This window comes from Mauremys reevesii, linkage group 7 (genome assembly GCF_016161935.1).
Source record: "Mauremys reevesii isolate NIE-2019 linkage group 7, ASM1616193v1, whole genome shotgun sequence".
NCBI classification, from domain to species: domain Eukaryota; kingdom Metazoa; phylum Chordata; order Testudines; family Geoemydidae; genus Mauremys; species Mauremys reevesii.
In genome coordinates, this window is record NC_052629.1 from 19,288,228 (window position 1) to 19,311,503 (window position 23,276).

At 41.8% G+C, this 23,276-nt stretch overlaps 1 protein-coding gene across 2 annotated transcripts; it reads left to right on the forward strand.

Moving 5' to 3' along the window:
• The first annotated feature begins 134 nt into the window (after positions 1–134).
• On the forward strand, positions 135–20,245 carry BUB3 (BUB3 mitotic checkpoint protein). Of its 2 annotated transcripts, XM_039482689.1 has the most exons (8): positions 135–254; positions 3,834–4,028; positions 7,816–7,885; positions 9,546–9,697; positions 13,650–13,808; positions 16,338–16,515; positions 16,891–17,107; positions 19,891–20,245. In XM_039482689.1, the coding sequence occupies exons 2-8, from the start codon at positions 3,834–3,836 to the stop codon at positions 19,898–19,900; spliced, it is 981 nt and encodes a 326-aa protein (XP_039338623.1). In that variant the 5' UTR covers positions 135–254; the 3' UTR covers positions 19,901–20,245. The 2 variants fall into 2 exon arrangements, with proteins under 2 accessions (XP_039338623.1, XP_039338624.1); XM_039482690.1 differs by lacking the exon at positions 19,891–20,245 and having other exon boundaries at positions 16,891–17,111.
• The last annotated feature ends 3,031 nt before the right edge of the window (positions 20,246–23,276 follow it).

Consider the following 23,276-nt stretch of genomic DNA (forward strand, 5'->3'; position numbering starts at 1 on the left):
TGGCACACTGGGACATGTAGTCTTCGCGCAGAGAAGCCACCGGGGCCCGTTAGCGCGTTGCATGCTGGGCGTTGTAGTTGCACGTGTGCACGCGGGGTATGCTGGGATGTGTAGTTCGTCATTCAAACCTGCCAATCGGAAGGCCCCGCGCGGTGGCGGGGCGGGGTTGTGTTGGGGCAGGAGGCCGCGGCGCGCGCTGAGTAGTGGCGGTTGGTGGCAGGCCCGGAGGCGCTGCAAACGGGACAGCCAGCAAGGTAGGCCGGGCTCTCTGCGGGCCGGGCGGGATGGAGGGCCCGGGGCGGGGGGTTGTTTCCTGCTTCTTTCGGGGCCAGCGGAAAAGGGCCTAGATCGGGCAGGCCGGGTCGAGCTGCGCCGCGCCGGCTTAGGCCGGGAGCTGCCTCAAGCCTCCTATCGCCCCGTCAGGTCCCAGCTCCTCTGCCCGAGGCTCCCCGCACGCCGCCTCCCCGCTCCCCTCCGGATGCTCCCTACATTGGGGTCCGGATCCTTCAGCCCCCCGAGGCTCTCCTGAGGCGCCCTACACGAGGGCCCGGCTCTCCTCAGGTCCTGGCTCCCAACTTCCCTCGAGGTTCCCCCTGCCACCCAAGGGTCCACACAGGGACCCTAGTCCTTTTCTGGCCCTGCACATGCCCCCGCCTCCCAGTCCTGTTGTGGGTACGAGCATGCTCCCTTGTCCCCAGCCTCTCCACATGAGTCCATCGTCCTGGGCATGGGTGCCCCCATCCAGCTCCATACCCGGGTACTCTCCTAATCAAGTCCTGGGTGCCTGCAGAATCCTAGGTGCAGCACATGCCCCCTGTGTCATTCTGGGTGCCATTCATCCTCAGCCTCTACAGGTGGCCCCTCCAGTCCAGTCTCCACACATGCTGTTCCAGCTGCACTGTGATGTTCCTGAGCTCCACACACAGCCCCTCTCGTGCCCCCGTGCCAGCCTCTGCAGATGACCCCTCAGTGCTGTCCCAAGTGCCTGACCCCCCGATTCCTGTTCTGGGTGCAAGTCATTCCAGACTCTGCACACTGCCCCTGATTCCTGTCTTGGGTGTGCGCCCTTCTAGGTTTTGCCTCTCATCCCAGGCAGGGCCTCCCCTCTCTCCCGCCATGGTCCCCAGCCTCTGCTCCCACACCCTCAATTGTGGGTGGGCCTTCTGGTTCCCAGCTTCAGTCTCTGGAGATCCCTCCCCCCCTCTTGCATCCTGTGTGCTGATAGGACCCCTGTCCCATTGCCTGGGCACCCTCCCCCCATCCCATCCTGGGTGGTCCCCCAGTCTAGCTTCAGCCTTCCTGGCAGCCTCCATACACAGCCCTCAAATGCTGTCCCAGGCCCATGGCTGGGGCACTTCTGCTAGCCTCCACACAGTCCCCAAATGCCATCCTGAGTGCCCCCAGCCTCTGCACATGGTCCCTCTGATCCCATCCTGGGTGCTCTCGGCCCCGCCCAGTGTTTCACCCCCAAACAGCCTTCCCAAGCTCTCTTCCTCAAACAGCCTCAACACACTTTCCCATCCCCAGGAATTTCTCCACTCCAAAACAGTCTCTAAGCACTCTCCCCGTCTCCTTCCCCCCAGATAACTGATAACTCCCAGTCTTACCACTTCCTTCCCTCCAAGGAGTCTAAACACAAATCAGTCCCTCCCTCAGGAAATATCTTTTGGTGTCTCCTCCTCTGGCAAAAGATACTTATTTAATAAATGATCACAAAGTGTACTGTTGCGTACATACATGTGTGTTTATGTATTAAGCTATCTGAGGTATTAAAACTTCTTGCTGTTTCTTCATCTACACTACAGCAGTCACAAGATCCAATTGTTCCTCTGTTCCCCAACAGATAAATGTATTGTCCATTCCCTCATCTTCTGGCTTGATTATTGCAACTACTTCTTCCTTGGATTTCCTGATATCTACATAGCCCATATTTAGTTTACCCAAAACGTAGCTGCTAAAATTATCTTCATAACCCATTGATTGTACCTTGAATCTCTGACTCTTCTCCGCTGGATCAAATTTAGACTCGCTGACCTCCCCTTCGCTGCCTACCTACACAACTGCCTCGCTCTACTTATCTGACTGTCTATACTATGGAAATTACCAAAAAGTTAAAATGGTCTTCGAACTTATTGGAGCAGCAGTGTAGACAAGTTAGAATAGCTCTTATAAATAGTGTAACTAAACTTTCTTGAAGCTTATGGGAGTGGTACCAGCTTTTGAAGCATTTTGTATACTTTGACTCCAATCAGTGATTTTTTTTTTTTTTTTTGGTTCGGCTTTTTTGGTAGTTTTCCTCCAATAGACAATACGGTATTTTATTGCCCTCCATTCTATCAAAGATGCTGGTCTTTGTCTCCTGTTGCTTTTTTTATGCAACCTCCTATGTATTTGTGGCATGCCTTTCCTCTGGTGGTCCACCAAGCTACTCTTACACCTTATTTAAATTCTGCAAAACTTACCTCCTCTGGGGTGCCCACAATAAGTGAGTCAAGGATATTTACTCTTATTTTTTTTTATGTTTATTGTGGTGGGAAGGAGAAGCTTAAATTGAGTTATGTTGCTGTAAAACTTGTTTTTTTTGCCCTATTCAATCCCTATTGATTATCACTTCTGTCATGCATGATATTTAATCCCTGAATTTGAAAATACTTCTGTATGTTATAAGAACATAATAAAGGCCATACTGGGTAAGGCCAGTAGTCCATCTAGCCCAATATCCAGTCTTCTGACAGCGCGAGTGCCAGATGCTTCAGCGGGAATGAACAGAACCTGATAATTATTGAGTGATCCATCCCCTGTCATCCAATCCCAGCCTCTAGCACAGTGGTTCTCAAACTTTTGTACTGGTGACCCTTTTCACATAGCAAGCCTCTGAGTGCGACCTGCCCCTTGTAAATTAAAAACACTTTTTTATATATCTAACAGCATTATATATGCTGGAGGCAAAGCGGGATTTGGGGTGGAAGCTGCTGACCGCTCACGACCCCCCATGTAATAACCTTGTGACCACCTGAGGGGTCCCAACCCCCAGTTTGAAACCCCTGCTCTAGCAGCTGGAAGTTTAGGGACACACAGAGCATGGTGGTGTGTCCCTGACCATCTTGGCTAATAGCTGTGGATGGACCTATTCTCCATTAATTTATCCAATTATTTTTTGAACCCAGTGAATTCAGTGAGGACTGTGCACATGCTTAAGGATCAAAGCTTTGGGATGGCAAGCAGTTTGGGTCAGGAACTATGCCAGGGTGGCCAAAATTACTAACTCTCTGAGCTGCATATGACAGTCTTCAGAAGTTCGAGAGCTGAGGCACGCCTGCTGGGGCTCAGGGCTTCAGCCCCGTGGGAGGCGCCTGCTGGGGCTCGTGGCTTCAGCCCCCCTCTGGGAGGTGCTCAATGGGGCGCAGGGCTTCAGCCCCACTCCTGCTGAAGTCCTGAGCCCCGGCATGTGTGCCCAGTGGGGCTGAAGCCCCAAGAGCCTCTTCTCCGCTGGGCAGAAGCCACTACCCCACTGCAAGACAGTCCTGAGCTCCTCACCCCTAGTCTAGTAGGTGGAGAATGAGGTGGGGGTGTGAGGGGCTCCATGAGCTGCACTTTAATGGCAAAAGTGGCTCGCCAGCCACAGTTTGGCCATCCCTAGACTATGCCTTTCTTTGATTTCTGTGTAGTGCCTAGCACACATTTAGATGTTATAAAATAATAAACAGAACTATTTTCTACAGTTTTCCTATAGTATGTTGTTAGCTTTTAGATGTATTGACTATTCCACAAACTTGCCAGTTTTAACTCCTATTATTGTAATGACAACTAACTTTTCTGTAATCTTAATTCAGATGACTGGATCAAACGAATTTAAATTAAACCAACCGCCAGAAGATGGTATTTCATCCGTAAAGTTTAGTCCTAATACATCTCAGTTTCTGCTTGTTTCATCTTGGGATACTTCTGTCCGTCTCTATGATGTGCCTGCCAACACCATGAGACTCAAGTATCAACATTCAGGAGCAGTGCTCGACTGTGCATTTTATGTAAGTATGTCATCTTGTCTATGCTGGATTCCAGTTATATACGAAAGCTACAAAGGGAGTAGTTTAATCTCTTAAATTAAAGGGGACAGTGGCTGCTTGAAATGCAGTCCGCTTTTTAAAAAAAGTGTAAAAAAGCTACAATTGCCTCTACTATTTTCATGGTTTTTTGACTTTTAAAATTTATTCTTTCTATTGCTGTGTCAAAGATCCATACAACAGAGATAATTGATTGTAGTGAAATGGATTATACAGAAAGTGCAATCATATACAAAGCAAACAAACTGAAATATAGAAACTGTTGCTCTAGTTTTTGTCTCAGTGATCTTGGTTGCTTCTTTTAGGTAACATTCAGACAGATGTGGATTTTTTTTTATTTTTTTTAAGGTTAGGGCAGATGGCCTTGGGCCTGCCAGAACCAACTGGAGGCAATGGTCTTGCTGTAATATTGAGGGATTGTAACAATTCTGAAACTCAGTTACATTATTCATATTCTAAAATTGTCTTTTAAACTATTAAAAATTGCTTTAAAAAGCACATCAACTTTACCATCTGTTATTAAATATTTAGCCTTCGAGCCTCAGATATACTAGAGCTGCTTCAGACTCTCTGGTGTGCAAAGCTGCCTTAAAGATGCCTTATCGAGACATAACAGGATCATCCCTGGGGCATCACTTGGGCCATGTCTACACCGTCTCACCCCTGAGCAACATAAGCTTCGCCTGCATAAGTGGTAGTGTGCACAGCACTATGTCGGTGGGAGAGCTTCTCCCGCTGACATAGCTACTGCCGCTCATGGAGGTGGTTTTATTATGTTGATGGGAGATCTCTCTCCTGTCAGTATAACGCAGCTACATGAACAGTCTTACAGCGGTGTAGAGCATTGGTACAGTAAAGTTTAGTAATGTAGAGTTCCTATGTCACCCTGTCTTTCTGCAGGATGTGGGACATAGATGGGGGAGCTCTTGGATTCTGGTAATCCCTGACTGCCATAACAACCCTTTGGGACCATCTGCAGTTGATATAGGAATGCCCTGATTTGCAGTGAGAGACTGACCTGCTGCCTCTATGCATCTTCTCTTTTATTCCCTCCACCTTGTGATGTGCTGTGCCCATCCACCATAGCTGCAGACCAACTATTTAACAGTGCAGTTCCTCAGTTTATTGTCCAGTTCTGGAAAGCTAAATAGGAAGGCAGCTACTTTGTATATGTGAGAAGTTAATGTATTATGAATAGTTATAGCTAGTACAAGTGTCTTGTGTTCAGAATATCTTTCCTTAAAAAGATCATTATTTCTTGACACAGGAGAAGGTTGAAATAATCACTTGCATCTGACTAATCTTTAGGTCAGAAAGTTTCTTAATTAATCTTGTAGGGAAAACAATAGGTGCATTCTAGAGAATTTATGATAATTCTAAAGCATGGATCCTGCACTGCTGTTCAGTATTTTGCTGTGCAAAGCTATAAGAGGAGCCCAACGGGGGGTTATTTGGCTGGGGGATGCCTTGAAGGAGCATATTAACACTGAGCTTCAGTAATGTGTGTTGCTGTAGTATGCTGAGCCTAGCCTTGTTTGTTTGAACTGTGCTATGAACCTTGTAATAATTGCTGTGTGCCCGAAAAGTAACACTTTTTTAAAATCACTTTTTAAAGTAGCACTTGGTAATATGACCAAACTGACACTGCTGAACATAACACAAGAAGCCCACAGATATGTCCATGTATGAGTATGTGTGTAACAAGGAGTGTGTGTGTGTGTGTGTGTGTGAGAGAGAGAGACTGTGTGTGTTGGGGGAGTGTGAGAGAGACTGGGGTGGGAGAGTGTGTATGTGAGAGAGAGAGAGAGACACACACACAGTGTGTGGGTTGGGGGAGAGTGAGTGTGTCTTTAAGTTCAGACAGCAGCTATAAGCAACCATTCCTGAGGCAGAAGCTGGTGCACAGTCAGCTGGTGTCCTCCTATCCTCAGACTCCAGCTCAGCAGAGACTAATAATAATACACCTCCACCTCGATATAATGCTGTCCTCAGGAGCCAAAAAATCTTACCGTCTTATAGGTGAAACCGCATTATAATGAACTTGCTTTGATCCACTGGAGTGCGCAGCGCTCCCCCTCCCCGGAGCACTGCTTTATATCTGAATTCATGTTATATCAAGGTAGAAGGTATATCTCCATATACACCATCTCAGAGAGCTGGAAGAGATCCTGAAAGGTCATCAAGTGCAGCCCCCTGCCTTCACTAGGCAGGACCAAGTACTGATTTTGCCCCAGATCCCTAAGTGGTCCCCTCACGGATTGAACTCATAACCCTGGGTTTAGTAGGCCAATGCTTAAACCACTGAGCTATTTCTCCCCCTGCTACACCGGTGGAGAGAGGGGGACACCTTAACATCAGCCCCTGCCTGCCTCTCCAGCTCCGCACAGCAGAGCAGTCGCTCTCTTCTTTCCCCACCTCCCACAGCAGCAGCTTGTCTGCCAACTGCTGCGGTCTTATGTGAGCTCTCCACACTGAGCAGTTTCAGAACTTCCTGGGGCTTTGAAAGGAGAGTGGCACTTGCCTGTGTAGCTGGATGCAGGGCAGTGGAGTTCAAAACCGTGAGCAGAGTGCTCACAGTGGGCATTGTGGGATACTTTCTAGAGGCCAGTTATGATGATGTGATGAATGCAGTGTCTATGCTGACACTTTGTTAATCTAACTTTGCTGCAAAAAGCTCCGTGCCTCTTGTTGGGGTAGTTTTATTTTGTTGGCAGGTGGAGCATTTTAGTCTCTATACCTCCACTGTTTTGTCGACAAAAGCTGCTTTTTGCTGACATAACACACTGTGTAGTATAGACAAGGCCCAAGTAACTGGAAGGCAATTAACTAAGGAGCATCTGGGCCTAATAAAAAGCTTTGGAGAACTCAGTTGGGGAAATTTCCCAGGAGAAAGGAGGCTCTGTAGGAGGGGAGCTCCCAGGGAACCTGAACTAGGCAAAAGCTCTTCAGGTAGGGAGACCTGGGAGAGGCCTTGAACAAGACTACAAAAGCTCTTGTGGCAGTGGAGAAGCCTGAGACTATACAGCAGAAGGAGTTGTTGCCAGACCCTACAGACCTTTGTTTTGGGACTTTATCTGGTCTCTGAAGTAAGAACCTTAATACCGTTATACAAATGCTCCTTTCAGAAGGCTTTATTGAAGGGAGAGGTATTGTTGTCAAGTAGACTTTGGTTTCTTCTTGACCGGGCCTTTATAGTGATCTCATTGACAGGGGGAAACTGATGCAGGCCACCTCAATGCCACACTCAGCTACAAGAGGGTGCTTGGGGGGTCATGGTGCCCCTTGTACATGGACACACCAGCAGTTAATAGGACTATTAACCTGCATTGACAGTCATTTGAACAATCTGCATGTGTCACTAATTCAGATAGAAAATGGAAAAAATAAAGTTTATTTGTACAATATATCAAATAGAAATTTCTAATAACAAATTTCTAATTATTATTTTCTTCTACAGAAATTAAAGCACTCCACCTAATATTGTAACACCCTTTCATTCCAAAATATTCTCAGACTTTTGATTTCAGAAGTTCTGAATTGGTGCATGATCCACCTGTGTGGATCTGATTACAGGTTCAGGACCTTAACCTCCACCACCTCTACCTATGAATCTCCATCTTTCTTAATTTCCAGCAAGAAAGGAGGTACTTTGGAGTGTGCCCAGGAGGTTAAGTGTGACACCTCGACACTTAACTTATTTAAGCTCAGAAAACTGAACATATACAATAAAGCAGCATTTCTTACTTCACAGGATCCTACACATGCCTGGAGTGGAGGATTAGATCAGCAGTTGAAAATGCATGATTTGAACACGGACCAAGGTAAGCTGGTTGAATACTGTAATAGATGATTTTTAAGTGAACAAATAATGAGTGGAATTTGTTTATTTTCAATTACTTTATAATTCTAAAATTCAAATTAATATATGGCTCTGGTTTTTTAGATGGCGGATACTGGCTTAAAGAATAAAAGCTGTTTGATTCATGAACTCTCTTTGTATTTAACTGCAGTGTTTTAGAAAGCAGTCTCAGGTATAATGGGAGAAGCTCCATTTACTTTCATATATTATTATATACTTTGTGCATGTGTTAGATAAATTAAACCTTTAATTAGCCGTGGACAACTCTAAGCAGAATGAAACCTATGGTCTCAAGAGAGCTGCATAAAGTTATTTATCCACTGGCTTCATACCACTGCATTAATATGTGCAGTGCGGTGACATATTTACATATATACCAAAAAAACCCTTAAGTTATTAAGGTTGCAAAGTCAAGCACACAAAAGTTAGGAAATGCCAAAATTAAGGTTACTTGTGGTACCAGCTTTGCCTACAATAACCATAATCTTTTTTCTTTTGTCTGATGTTTACATTTTCAACTCTATAATAACATTCAGTTTTATACATTTAATGAGTATATGCATGCAAACCATCTGTGGTGGTGGTACTTGTGATAAATGCAATTTTATCATTCCCCCTTCATGGCCTCACATGCACTTTGCCTACTAATCCGTTTCTGTGAGGGAACATTCAAACTTCTGAGCACTGTCAAACAGCTTGCCATTTTCCTTTTAAAAGACACCTGCCAGAAAAATGTTTTCTTCCCACTTTGTTTTCCAAACTACCCTTGTTGGAGTTGCAGGAAGATGGGCAATATTGAATCCTGCTCCAGGAATGTGATTAAGATTTGACTTCTCATGACATAGTGAGGCCAAAATGGGTGCAGTGTGACATTGGGAAGAAGTGGTTCTCAGCTTTCCAGCAGGACACATGGAAGGTTTTTCAGAATGGGACCTTATGTCATGGAAGGCTATTTAAGGGAACTCTAGAAGTTTCTATAATCTTACTAGTTACAATTTTCCTTTCTGTTCAAAGACGTCTGAATTAGGGTAACAAAAGGAGCCAGGTTTTATAGAGTACCAGTACAACTTTAAAAACCTCATACTGTTTCTCTGTATTATGTGGTAGATAGGTGTGAAATGAATAATGGTGTGCTATGACCGTTTCATTGTCGCCTTTTGTTAGGAGTGCCTAATTACTAACAAGTGGCAAAGCCATGAGTTAATATGGCTGTCCTACACTTATGTTGATTAAACTTTTGTAATACACAGTCAATGTCTGAGATTTTCAAAAGAGCCTAAGATTTAGGTGCTCAGCTCCCACTGAGAGTCAATCACAGTTGGGCACCTACTGCCCCTTTGTGCCTCTGAAAATCTCCACATGGCTGCCTAATGCCCTTAAGCTCCCTTGAAAATCTCAGCTGGTATCTAGACAGTCTACATTTAACACTTTTTAAAGTGTATTGATTGCAAAGATCAGAAGACCAAGCACTCTTTAAAAGATGTCTCAGCATGCCAACACATTAGTGAATGGCAGATTATAGTTTGTTACTACTATATGAATATTGTTCTGTACTTTTCATTCAAGAAATTGTGGATTTTAATGGAATCAGTAAAGTTACATATAAATCTATTCTCCTGTAGAAAATCTAGTTGGCACGCATGATGCTCCTATCAGATGTGTTGAATATTGCCCAGAGGTGAATGTAATGGTGACTGGAAGTTGGGATCAGACAGTCAAATTGTGGGATCCCAGAACTCCTTGCAATGCAGGAACTTTCTCTCAACCTGAAAAGGTTTGTATTTAAACAATAACTATTATATACATTAATACCAACTTGTATATATAATGCATCCAGTGACTGGTTAAGAATGAATGTCCTCCAAGCAAGGCATTTCCTTTTAGTTAGTCTACTGGGTGAGAGGATGTCTTGTGACACTGTCAAGGGCCCTGAGGAAATGTCCTGCCTTGACACTATGGCTATTATACGATCTGAAACTTGTTAGCTGACATATGAGAAATAACCACTGAGGGCAAGTCTACCCTACAAATTTACAGCAGCTGCGCTGTTGTAGTGCTTCTGGTGAAGATGCTCTAAGCTGACGGGAGAGAGTTCTCCCATCGGCTTAATAATTCCACCTCCATGAGAGGTGGTAGCTATGTTGGTGGGAGAAGCTGTGCCGCCGGCATAGCGCTGTCATACTGACCTAAGCACTGTAAACTACATCGCTCGGGGGTGTGGATTATTCACCCCCCTGAGTAACGTAGTTATACTGAAATAATTTTGTAGTGTAGACCAGGGCTAAGTGGAAACATATGCTTTGGTGTATAGTGTTCTGTATATAGTATAAGTCCTTAGCTAGTCTGTGAAGATTAGTACAGTAATCCTTAGTTTAAGGATTCCAGCTTTCATTAGGAAAGTAGGACTTTATTCTCAACACATCTTTTGTAGTCTTTGGTAAACAAGTCAAATTCTTGTACTTCGAGACAAATTTGAAGAAAATATAGAGCTCATGAAAGTAGGTCTAATATCACTGGCTTAAGTGAGATATATTGAAGGATGTGCTGTGCAAACTTCCCCAAACAATTCTACCACTTTGCCTCAGTAGTGATCTGCTGTACCGCTGCTGTTCAAATTCTGGGATTTTACACAGCAAAGTCCCCAGTAGCTTTGAATTCTCGGTAGTCTTATGATGTGTAGAAAATTGGATGGTGGGAGAAATTAGTATATGAAAGAAAGATGGGACTAAATCATTTAATCATTTTTGTGATGAGTTGAATTTTAGTCAGCATTAGCACAGAATACATGCTGCCATCTCTTTGCTGTTATTAATATGCAACTGCAACTCTGCTGCTGACAAGCATAGAAGGAAAAGAATAAAATATGGCATTGTAAGCTTTAGTCACATAGAATGCTAACCTTTTCACTCTAGGCAACAGTCTCAGTGGATATACATGGAAATTATATATAGATCATATAATTCTATCTTCATAACCAGATGGTAGCTAATTTTAAAGAACACTTTACAGTTTTGCATTACTATTGATTTCATCCATTTCTTTAGACTATACATGTTGTCCAGTTGTAGTTAGAGCTATCAGTATGTTCTACGTTGCATCTAAATAGCTATTTTTTTTGCCACAACACAGTTGAATCTACTTCTGGTAAGAATTTTATTCTGAATAAAATAATTGCATTATTTCTAGTTTTTTATTTATAGTTATATGTAGCATGTAAAGAATGATGATAAATTGCTGACAGAATATCATATAATGGACAGCCACACTGAATCAAGCTGCTTATTGGTTCAGCAAGATTCATTATGTCACTTTTTAAATATTGTCTTTGATAAATGAATACATCTAGTCAGCTACATGGTAGTGGTTTCATTTGATTTATGATTGCAAGGTGTAGAAAGAATGCTTATTATACAGGTGTGACACCAGTTTGTAAAGAAGATTTAGGATGTTTAACATTCTTAATGTGGTTGTTCCTATGTATGTGAGAATTTATATTGTTTGTGTGAATGTCTGTTTGTACCTGTGTCAAATTTTATGTAATAGTCAAAAATGATCATTATTTAAAATGCATAACTCCTTGTGATTGTCAATATAAATGTAGACTATTAAATTCTTTTCATTATACAGTCTGAAGCAGAGTAGTTTCTTGACTGTCCTATACAATTATTGGGAAGTATTTAATTCATGTTTAAAACTAAATCTTATTCAAATGCTTGACCTGGCTTTGTGCTCCTATTTTTCTTGCCCTCTTCATAAAAGGAAGACAAGTGGGATTGGGACATTAGATTTCTTCAGAAATTTCTGATAAATCTTAGGTAGACTGAACGTTAGAGAGCCAACCTATTAAAAAACGAGAACAAACTTAAAATATTCAAGCATGTTTTTAGAAACAAAGTTAATTAGCAAGACAGTGTGCCTGAACGTAGGTAGCATAATACATAGAAAGATCATGTCAGGTAGTTTAGGACCAAAGATGGTTTTGTAAAAACACTTTTACAAACCCTGACATATATGGTAATATGTTCATTAAATTAAATGAAAAATTGGTTTTATTTAAGCATTTCCTTACGGTATTAGCAAAACTCAGCAGCATCATGAGTAGTACATGAAACCAGAAAATGAAGTTGACTTCTCTAGTTTTACCGTACAAATAGATGTCAAAATTAAACCGCATAAGTGGTGAAATATTTATTTAACTTTTTTTAGTTCTAATGAGATGCTGACAACATAAGTAGAATGTTATATATTTAGCTATGTTAATTTGCTTTAGCAAAAGCTTGTTTTTACTCCTTGCCACTCTTACTAACATTCTGGTGGCAGCAGCACAGCTGTGTGTTAGCTGGATTTTGTCCTGGCTATTCATCATCAGAATGCTTAATTGAATTCTGATTGTAGAATTCTGAGTGCAGAATCTTTACTGACAGTGGGAGACAAAAAAAACCCTAAGCTTGATTTTATTTTATTTTATTCAGATCCCAGGTTGAGTGTACACATCTAGTAATTAGAAACCCAATCTCTTGTAAACTTAAAAGATTCTGTGAAAGTTATTGAGGAAACAATAAACATGAACCCTTATGATGTCATTTATCAGAGTAGCATTGCACTTCATGGGCTCTGATTTCCCCCCCGCTCCCTAGACGTGCCAAGTAGCTCTGCTCTGATTGACTTAATTTAGAATTGTGCTTGCTCAACATCTCTGAAAACAGGTTTTAATATTTCTTTTCTTGGCAGCGTACCCCTTAACGATACTCCCTTTTGATTAACAAAGCTCATGTCTGAGAGAGGATTTTTTTTTTTAAAAGAAACATAGGATTATAAGGGGGAAGAAAATAAAAGGAAAATATTTGGTAGAGTAATGTGTGATTGGTCTACAGGGTTAATATGATAGTGGCTGCAGGTTTGTGCACATTATGAGTAAAGACAAATTCCAATTTGAATAACCTTTTCTCTCTTTCAGTTACTTATAATTTTTGCAAATTTCTTTTTTTGGTCTGAATTTTTCCATTTATGTACATAAAGAAACCAGGGGCGGCTCCAGGCACCAGCATGCGAAGCGCGTGCCTGGGGCGGCAAGCCGCGGGGGGCACTGTGCCGGTGCCGGGAGGGCGTCAGGCAGGTTGCCTTCGGCGGCATGGCTGCGGAGGGTCCGCTGGTCCCGCGGCTTCGGGGGACCTCACGCAGGTGTGCCTGCCTACTGTGCTTGGGGCGGCAAAATGCCTAGAGCAGCCCCTGAAAGAAACGTTCTCTTTTTACTCCAAAATTCTGCACATGGGTAACACAGTAGCTGAAGGCAGAAATATCAAACTTGGCTTGTTGTGTGGATCTTACTGAAATAAGGAATAAGATAATTTTAAATAAAATTGACTAAGTGATTAAAGTCTGAAATGTCATATGTACATATTAGCTAAAATACAGCACAAAGTTCAATTCTGCATATACAATGCTACAATATTAAGCTGCATTTTAAGGTATACACTGAGGCTCAGAGTTAAGGTAGAATTTGCATCTTCATGTCGTGTACTGCCAGATCAGCTATGCTCCTACAGACTACTCATCCAGCACTTAAATTACAGGCTGAAAAAAGAAAAAAAATTTATAGTTATATTTAATTGCAGAGGTCACCTGTTTTTTAATTGCATGTTCCATTTAATTCATCACTTGATGATAAAAGGTGGATATCCAGGCTAATCAAACTAATAATATTTTTGTAAACTTCTTTTGAAAAGGTGTACACTCTCTCTGTGTCTGGAGATAGGCTTATTGTGGGGACTGCAGGTCGGCGAGTTTTGGTGTGGGATTTGCGGAACATGGGTTATGTCCAGCAAAGAAGAGAGTCAAGTCTGAAGTATCAGACCCGTTGCATCAGAGCGTTCCCAAACAAACAGGTATGTATGCTGTGCAGTAACTTTATCCCTGATTCAGATAACTTAATCTTCTGTAGCAAAAATGGATTTGCGTTGATTTCTTACTCAGCTCACTAGATTCCTTACTCAGCTCAGTACATTTTTTACTCATTTAAAAAGTTATTTAACTTGAAGAGTTCATAGTTTAATCTCTTAAAATTAATGACACATATTGAGCTACTTGTTCCCATGTTCTTTAGCAAACACTGGTGTAGTTTTAAAATGTTCACTTAAAAATGCCCCAACCCTTTTTTCTTTGCTATCCTTACTCTTTTTCTCTAAATCTTCCCTCTTAATCATCCTTTTTAAAAGGTGCTAGTTAATGCATCAGAACACTGACAATTAAACCTTTCCAAAATAGCAAAAGAGGCAGAGGAGGAGAGAGATGAGAAGACTTACTGTTGCTGTGTGACTTTTAGGCACATATGCCATCAGTTCTTCAAGAGGTGCTCAATTCTGCAATAATAGTGTGGCCTGGGCTTATAGATAAGTGTAGTATTATGCAGCATATTTAACTAAAAATTGTTGTAAGCTTATTTACTACTTGCTCCATCACTGTTTTGACTCCTTGCTCTACTGGGTTCCCTCTAGAGTCTTTGAAGGCCATGCCTTGTTTGCCAGAGGGAATTGCATAAGAATGAGTTAGGTCATCTTTCCTTCCATCTTTCCCTTCCCAAGGGTTTAATGGGGTGCCTCTGCAGTGCTCCTGGAGAGGAAAGCAAGGAACAATTTGGAACAGACTTTTCAGGTGCAAGTAGTGAGAGCTGGATAATACATGTAGTGGGAGGCCTAGTTATTCATTCTAGAGCTAGTGTGAGTAGAAATATGCCAGGCGCACCAGGTGTGGGGCAGGTAGGCTTAACCAGGCAGGATCCAAGTGTGGAGGGGCTCAATGTGGGGTGAAAGGATTCTGTGTGGGACAACCTGGGTGGAGGCAGCTCAGTGGGGGGTCTAGGTGTGGGGGGGATCTGGATGCCCAGAGGCTCGTTTGGGAGGGGGTGGTTCCAGGTGTAGGGACAATGAGACTCTGCAGGGACTTCCAAGTGAAAGTGGTTGGGGCTCAGCGGTGGGGTTTGGGTGTGGGAGTCTTAGCAGGGGGTCTGGGTGCTGGGGGAGTGAGGCTTGGGATGGGTGCCTGGGTGCAGCTAGGTGGGGGGTCTGATGTGGGGGCTCAGGGTGCAGGAGGGTGGGGGTTTGAGTGCAGGGAGCTCAGTGGTGGGGGTCTGGGTGCAGGAGTGGGGGTCAGAGTGCAGGGGGCCTCAGATGCAGAGGTTGAGGTTCAGTGAGTGGGATTTGGGTATGGAGGGCTAGGGGGGTTCTGGGTGTATGGGGTGAGGCTTGGTGGAGGTGTCTGGGTATGGGAGGACCAGATGCATGGGGGTTGGGCAGATGGGGGAGTAGCTCCCCATACAGTGACCCCTCCCCTGCAGTTGAGGAGTGATGGGGGCAGGAAGCAGGGGAGGATGCTGAGCTTCCTGCAGCTGGGAGAGATTTCTGGGGGTGGGTCTGACACAGTTCCAACCACTCCTTGCAGAGGAAGAGGAAGTCCTCTCCTGCCTCCAGCCCAGCCGAGACTAGCAGCTTCCTGGTTAGGGTAGGAGCCATTGGCTAGGGTGTCCCCAGCCCTGTGGTGATTTACCTCTCTGTTGGCTGCTGTACCTGCGCAGCTAGGGAGTGGTACGTTACTGCTCTTGGAGCTTCCCTTTGCTTCTCTATCAGAAAGTCATTTTTCTGCGGGGAAGCAAAGAAATCTGTGGGGGACATTAATTCTGTGCACATGCAGTGGCGCAGAATTCCCAGGAGTTTAGAAAGCTATATCTTTCCATGTCCGATAGTTGTGGTGGTGGTCCAGTTACAACTTGACACTTCAGACTATACTGTAGTCTGGGATTTGGATAATCTTGCTTCAGGTAAGCCTCATTATTTTCCTATTTCTGAGAAACTTTTATATTAAACCTATGGCAAAGTTACAGTAAAATGAGATCTTTAAATTTGCTATGTGCCAGTACTATATTTGGGTAGAGAAGCAGATGTGCAAGTAGTATGCTTTGAAATTACTATTCTGATTTATTTTGTGCATTTAGTTGAATGCATTTGTGAGTTTAGTTGCTAACCTGAACTAGCTTTAATGAAATAATATACTGGAAATATGACCTGTCACCCTCTGAGTTTCTGTGAAAGTTGTGATCAATAGGGTGCTTGGGACAGGTGGCCAGATATGGAGTGTTCAACTCTGTAACTTGCTGACCAGTTCTAGACTCACCAAGCTTTTATTTGAGGTGCAGTTGAAGTTGCAGGAAAGCTTTTTTTAATTATTAAATTGCGTGCATGGGCCCTGAGTTGTATACCTTGAAACCATAAATATGAAAGCAAATATTCATATTTTTTTGTGAAAAGTGTTTCTTGTGTCTGGTTCTAGAAATGTATAAGATTAATCATAATTATCAAAACCTCTGCATATAAATCTGACAATAGGTGAATTATTTTTTTTGTTTGTTTTTTGTTTGGAAGGGTTATGTTTTAAGCTCTATTGAAGGCCGCGTTGCAGTAGAATATTTGGATCCAAGTCCGGAAATACAGAAGAAGAAGTATGCATTCAAATGTCACAGATTAAAGGAGAATAATATCGAGCAGATTTATCCAGTTAATGCCATTTCTTTCCATAACATCCACAACACATTTGCTACAGGTACAGTAGATACTTATCAGGTTGTATAACATTATTGGTACTAAAGATGTTTAAGTACATCTAGTTCTTGTTAGGCTTCAATTTAGAGGTTTCAGCTGTTACTGGAACATTTGATACACTATACTTAATGCTTTTAACAAGATGTTGTAATTTTTCTTTTGATGCAGTGGGACCTAACCTTAACAGGTTTATTTCTTTAACACATTAATTGTGGACTCTTCTGTGTTACAAAACTGCTTCATAGTGTCCTTGGACAAGTGACAAAATAATTCATTATAGCGTTTGTCACTGTCTGGTTGCATTAAATGCTATAACGGTTTGGTTTTCTTCCAGTTACAGTATCTTAACTCTTTTTTTTCCAAAATCCATTTGTAGGTGGCTCCGATGGATTTGTAAACATTTGGGATCCATTTAATAAGAAGCGACTGTGCCAGTTTCACCGGTATCCGACCAGCATAGCATCGCTTGCCTTCAGTAACGATGGAACCACCCTTGCAATAGCATCGTCATATATGTATGAAATGGATGACATTGAACATCCTGAAGATGGTATCTTCATTCGCCAAGTGACAGATGCAGAAACAAAACCCAAGTGAGTCTGCTTCACCTGTATTTGAACCTTTTCTAGCATTCATCCCAGGATTTATTAATTTTCCTAAAGTCATGAATAGCATTATTGATGCCTAGTAGATAGTGCAGCTTGACAGTAGGGTTGGAGTTGATTTTATCTTGTTCTCCCAAGCTTTCAATATCCGTAGGTTGATAGATGTCTGATGGCTAAAATTGTGTCTAGTTGTTTTGTAACAGGAGAATGTCAAACTCCCATTCTTTTTGAATAAGCACTTTTATTTGAAGCTATGGAGTTATTGCTAACTCACTACTTCAAAATTAAGTTGAAGATTTCAAGAATAATTCATTTTGAGCAAATTTTGCTGTATTGTATCTTTAAGACTTTGAACTATTAATCTTTTCTTTAAACACTGATAATACATCCAACCTTTCCCCTTCAAAGCAAATGCACTGAACTGGTTCTAGGGAATGCATAAAATCAAGTAAAGGGGTCCCATCCTCTGTATCTTGGAGAACAATCTCTTTATATTTTGAGTATTTAACCCTTTAACAACAGACTATGCCACCATTTCTGGCAAAGAGAAAACAATGATGTTTATGGTGCCAGGCAGAATAGGCTTCTGTTAATGCCCATTTGAAAGAAAGCTAAATGGAAAAACTGACATCACAATACAGAATTATACACTGGAATAACCTCTATAGTTTACGTGATCTGGCTAGCTATAACGTGATCTAGTTTACGTTATATTATAAAGGTTCTCGAGGTTTGTCACTGCTCACTGCAAAGTTTTTTGCTTTTCTAAATCTCAAACTGCTTTGTATTTATGATTTAACCATTTTGTTCTGGGAGTTAATATTCTACCTATTTGATATAGCCACTCTCCAGAGTTTTGGACCCTTTGAGCCTCAAGATTATGTGATTTATTAAAAGCAATCAATATTGCATCTCACTTTAGAGCAGATACTCTGACATTGTTCCTTTTCTTTTTTAATGCACTGCTCCACAGGCTGTCGTGCAGTGACACTCGTTTTAAAACATAACAGTTTTATGGTTATTTTAGTAACACTGATGGTAGAACACTAGAATAACTGTCAAAGTGTCTGGGGTTTGTCCCCTGCTTCTTAACAGTCTGCCCTGAGGTTGGCACCCACATTTGTGAGCCACTCCAAACAGGTTGTGTGTTCTATACTTAAATTTCACCAACCAAGTATCAATTGTGAACTCCTCAAGTACTAGAAGAGCCATAACATGGAGTGTCAGCCTGTGTGAAAATGGTCCTTTATGCCAAAAATCACAACAATATTCAGGTTACTCTCAGTCCCAAAGAACCAGTCACTTACCTCAGTTCAGTTGTACCTTAGATCTCTCACCAAAGACAGTGCTTGTCGCCAGTTCTATGATAAACTATCTAAGGATTTATTAACTAAGAAAAATAAATTAGTAATTTACAAGGTTAAAACAGGTAAACAGACACACAAGTTACAGTCTTAGGTTCCAAAAAGTAATGGAAGATGCTCTAATCTGCAAGCTCTGTGTGTCCTTGAGGGCTAACCCAAGCTAAGGCGCTTGGGGGTCCTGTCCTTATGCCTTCTCCAAATTTGAAGCAGCATAGTGTTACAGTTCTTTTTAGTCAAGGATGTTTATTCCCTTCCCCTAAAGTTCAAACTGTGTTGGGACAAGGCTTTGTACATATCCCCTCTTCATGGTTGTGGCAGGAGCAATCAACAGTATTTTGTCCATTGATGTTCCACAGTGGTTTGTCTGGTGTCTATAGGTCTTTTGTTGGTTGGAAGATGACACCTCTTGTGGTAAACTTGGGATTTTTTAAAATAAGTAACTGTAAGATAAAACAAAAATACTTACCGTTACGAGGCATACAGTGTTAAGAGCTGTTTTCAGCTATTTCTATCTGTTGTTGGTTGTGGTTGCTAATTCTGTAGATGCTTTATTCTGCCTTATGAGGAGGTTAATCTACAATTAAACAATATTTCCTCTTGGCCCTCTGTTATTTTCTGAAACAGATGGTTCATCGTTTCCTGGGCTGTTAAACACAGTGAGGTTAAGGTTAGACTCTTGGGAATCAGCTAGTTTTGAATCTTATTAGGCTGTAGAAGGAAAACTAATCAGAATACTCCTTAATATCATTTTGTGACTGTAAACAATTATTTATTAGCAAACAATTGATCCCAGAAGGGCAAATTGTTTGAGTCAGTAATGAGCTGAGAAAAGACAGAGCATATCTGTGTATTTGGAAAATAATTGTAACGTAATTGCAATGCATTTAGACAGGCATCTATTTGGACCTGTTTCTATCTTTAAATGAATTTCTGAAAACATTAACAAGGTTTATATGCTTTTCTGACATTTATAAGTTGCTTGTGCCAACCTTAGGACACCAGCTTTCTGGTGACTAAGAATGATTTTTAGTACCGAATACTGTAGTGTGACTGTATCATATCAATGTTGCTCCTAAAATGGAGCACTTTTCCTTAGCTCTCTGCCTAATAGCTTCAGTTAGTAGTGCTTTTTAGTGACTTTTTCTACTTTCTCAGGTTAATGTGAACCATCTTACATTTGCAGATATTTCATTTTAAACACATGGCAAAATAATGCCTTTTTAAATAAAGGATATTTGGGAGGCTTATGACTTTCTGACAAACTACATATTTTTTGGTACAGTAAAATAGTTGTCCTTTCTGTGCTATTTTGGATTAATATCTTTATTTTGTATAGAGATTTTGAAGCTATGAATGCTCTAAAAAGTCTAAAGGTCACTTGTTGAAACATACTTTTTTTTATTTCAGGTCTACTTAAAGTTATCGCAAAAAGCTTCATCTCCTTTCTCTATGAAAGATTTATTTACCTGCACCTAACCTGAAATGGTGATTAAAGGATAATTTTGGGAAGAACAACTTTTTGTAGTGCTTTTACTTTTTACCCCCAAAAACTTGTGTATTTATGTACCTCAGTATGCTGTACTCTACTGTCATATCTTTTCTGTTTAGAACATCAGAGAATCAATGTTTTCTTTAACCACAATCTGAAATGTAAATTAGTTTTTTCCTGTAAGTAAACTTACTGTATTTTGTAATTTTTTTAACTCTGGGGACTTCTAGTGATCTCTGAACTGCTCAATAAATCTCTTTAAAAAAAACCTTATCTGTAAATGCATTGAGTAGTAACTTTCATGTTCTGTGGCAGTGTGGCCTCCAGGATGGATCATTGGACATGAGTTCTGAGGATGTGGGCTATGGCAAATCACTTAACGTTTTTCTTTTTTCCCCATCAAATAAAATGGGCTACATACCTCACAGGGATATGATTATTCAATCACTGTTGTTAACAGTGCTTGCAAAGTAAGGCTAGGCTGTAGTGACAACTTGATGGCTAGTGCAGAAAAGTTTCCCATTTGAAGGAAAAGCAAAGGCTATGTGAAGTGCATGAAATTCAGACTGTCAGAGCTTCAGTTACTGCATGGTCAGAGAAAAGCCTGAAATCAGTTATGCTTTGGAACAAATGAGTGGAGAAAGGGAAATTGGCTGTGACTGGGGCTTTTGCTGGAGCAAAGTGGCCTACTCTTGGTTGCAGGCTCAGCCTGAGACACCAGAGGACACAGAACAGCACAAGAAGTACAGGGAAAGGAAACTTATAAGAATGGAAACCCAGTTCTTCCAACGAGACCCCCCATTCTGCTCAGGAGAGGGCAATGTCCCCTTTCTCCTGATTTCATGCTTATTTTGCTGTTACATCTTGCTGTTCAGTGGTTTAGGCTGCAGGCAGACTTCTTGATTCAGCTGCTTGTGGGGGATGGGGGAATAAACCAAAAAGCAAGAGTTCCCATATGGAAATAGTACTACTAAAATACAATTCCAATTCACAAGTGACTTTGTAAAATTAGCAAAATGTTTGCATATTTATCTTCCTGATCATATCTTGACTTAGAGAAATGTCTTTTTCCAGCTTTTGCATACTCAGCCTGGTGTCAAGCAGTCTGGCTAGCCTCTTTCAGTCTTTCATCGCTGACAGGATTCTTCAGTCTATATAGTTACAGAACAATTGCCATATTGGATCAGACCACCAGTCCACCCAGACCTGCATTCTGTTCCTAGCACTGGCTAATTACCAGATGCTTCAGAGGAATGTGCAAGAGACCAGCAGTTGGCTGTGCAGTACTAATACTAGTAAAAATGTGGTTTAAAAACTCAGTTTAGTCAGTGAAGCAAGCAGATGTAGCGCACACAGGAAAATTAGTATTGAAGTGCCATTTTTACAGTCAGATTATTTTTTTCATTAAAAGTATCCCTCTTTTTTAGCTTGATGGCATTCACATTGGCTAATCTGCCACACAGTGCTTTGGGTAACTCCAAACCCGGTGTTCCTACCTGCATGCCATCCTTAAAGTCATCTTACCTATAGTAGAAGTTCAGATGCTGACTCTACTGAAATATGTCTGAACAATTTCTATGCAAGTTTTGCTTTTGATTCTTGGAACTTCTCAAAGGAAATCTCTAGAAAGCTAACTAATGAGTGGAAATTCTTTCTGCATGGTGAAGATGAAACATTCTTTTTTCTTTTACCTTATAGAAAGCAGTGAGTTCTGATACTGGCTATTTAAATAGTGTTTGAAACTTTGTGTTGAGACATTTCCTATTTTGCTTAATGAAAAATAGCTAAAAATATAACCAATTATAAGTGCTAGTGCAGTTTAGTGTCATGGAGCTGCTATAATGCTCAAACCTATTGCAGGTAAGTCCTCAAAAATTCACGTCAGACTCGCATGGCTTCCATATCTGGTTCATCAGAGTCCCAGAAGGGGATGCAGGGTCATATTGACAAAGCATTTTTACATACTAATACCAGAAAAATCTTTGTATGAGGCTATCCAAGAGTCGGCTTATGGAATCATCTTGTGAACAAATGCTTCTGAGCCAGAGGTGGAATTGTTACTACTCCAATAAAAAAAAAAGCTCTCATCTAATGCTCTGGAAGCCCTTTACAGTCATTCAAAACCCCACAACACACTAACAGACCAATCAAAAGATGGGGTAGTGGGCTATACAGTTCACCTGAAAGCTAACAAGCTTGGGCTGTTATGGAGCAGGAGAGGCAAACAAATTCTAGAGTTGTTTGCAAGGTTCTGTGTACTCTGACCTGAACTGGATCTGGATTGTCAGTATTCTGCCAATTGTCTTACTCCTGAGGGAATTCTGCACCACGGTGAGGGAACAGAATTCATTGAATTTCTTTGCTTCCCTGCAGAAAATGACGAGGAAGCATAAGGACATAAGAACGGCGGTACCGGGTCAGACCAAAGGTCCATCTAGCTCAGTATCCTGTCTACTGACAGTGGCCAATGCCAGGTGCCCCAGAGGGAGTGAACCTAACAGGCAATGATCAAGTGATCTCTCTCCTGCCACCCATCTCCATCCTCTGACAAACAGAGGCTAGGGACACTATTCTTATCCATCCTGGCTAATAGCCATTTATGTACTTAACCACCATGAATTTATCCAGTTCTCTTTTAAATGCAGTTATAGTCCTAGCAAAAGGAAGCTGCGCTGGGGTGTGGGTACTCATGTGCATAGTGTCCCCCCCCTCCCAGGGATAAGAGAATGGGGTCACATGCCACTTCCCTCCCTTTCTGCAAGTGCAGAGCTACCTGTCTAAAGGAGGGTGTTGCTCTGTTCTGCTGACTCTGCAGCTGGATGCTGTCTCCTGGGTTCTAGTGCCAGTCATGCTCCCTTTCTGTGTGCTGGGAGCCATCCTGTTTCTGTACAACAGTGAGTGCCCACGATAGGGCAGGGTAAGGGTGGTGGGGTGGTGGGAAGAGGCAGCAGGAAGGGAAGAAGGTGGGATGGGGGAGGGAGATGGGGCAGGGGAGAAAATGACTTGGATAATTAAATAGACCCTAGGAAAATCCAAGGTGCAATGACCGTGCCAGCAAAATTCTTTACCATTTATAAATACAAAGGTACATTCCATGATTATACCTTACATATTAATGGATCATAATATTTTAACATGCATAGCCTATCACAGTTACCAAAGCAAATATGTGGGATGACAATTGATAGGATTCCCCACCTATATTTAGTGTTTGGGTCCCAACGTGGTAGGGCCGCTATGAAAGGGTAGGTTTTCTTGTTTTATGTAGTTGCTTGAAATCAAAACAGATGGTGTGAAGGAAAAA

Excerpts from the sequence above, each read along its gene's own strand:
- BUB3 (XM_039482689.1), top strand. The coding sequence starts at position 3,834 with ATGACTGGATCAAACGAATTTAAATTAAACCAACCGCCAGAAGATGGT. Across the intron at positions 4,029-7,815 it reads TGCTCGACTGTGCATTTTAT|GATCCTACACATGCCTGGAG; the intron begins GTAAGTATGTCA and ends CTTACTTCACAG. Across the intron at positions 13,809-16,337 it reads GAGCGTTCCCAAACAAACAG|GGTTATGTTTTAAGCTCTAT; the intron begins GTATGTATGCTG and ends TTTGTTTGGAAG.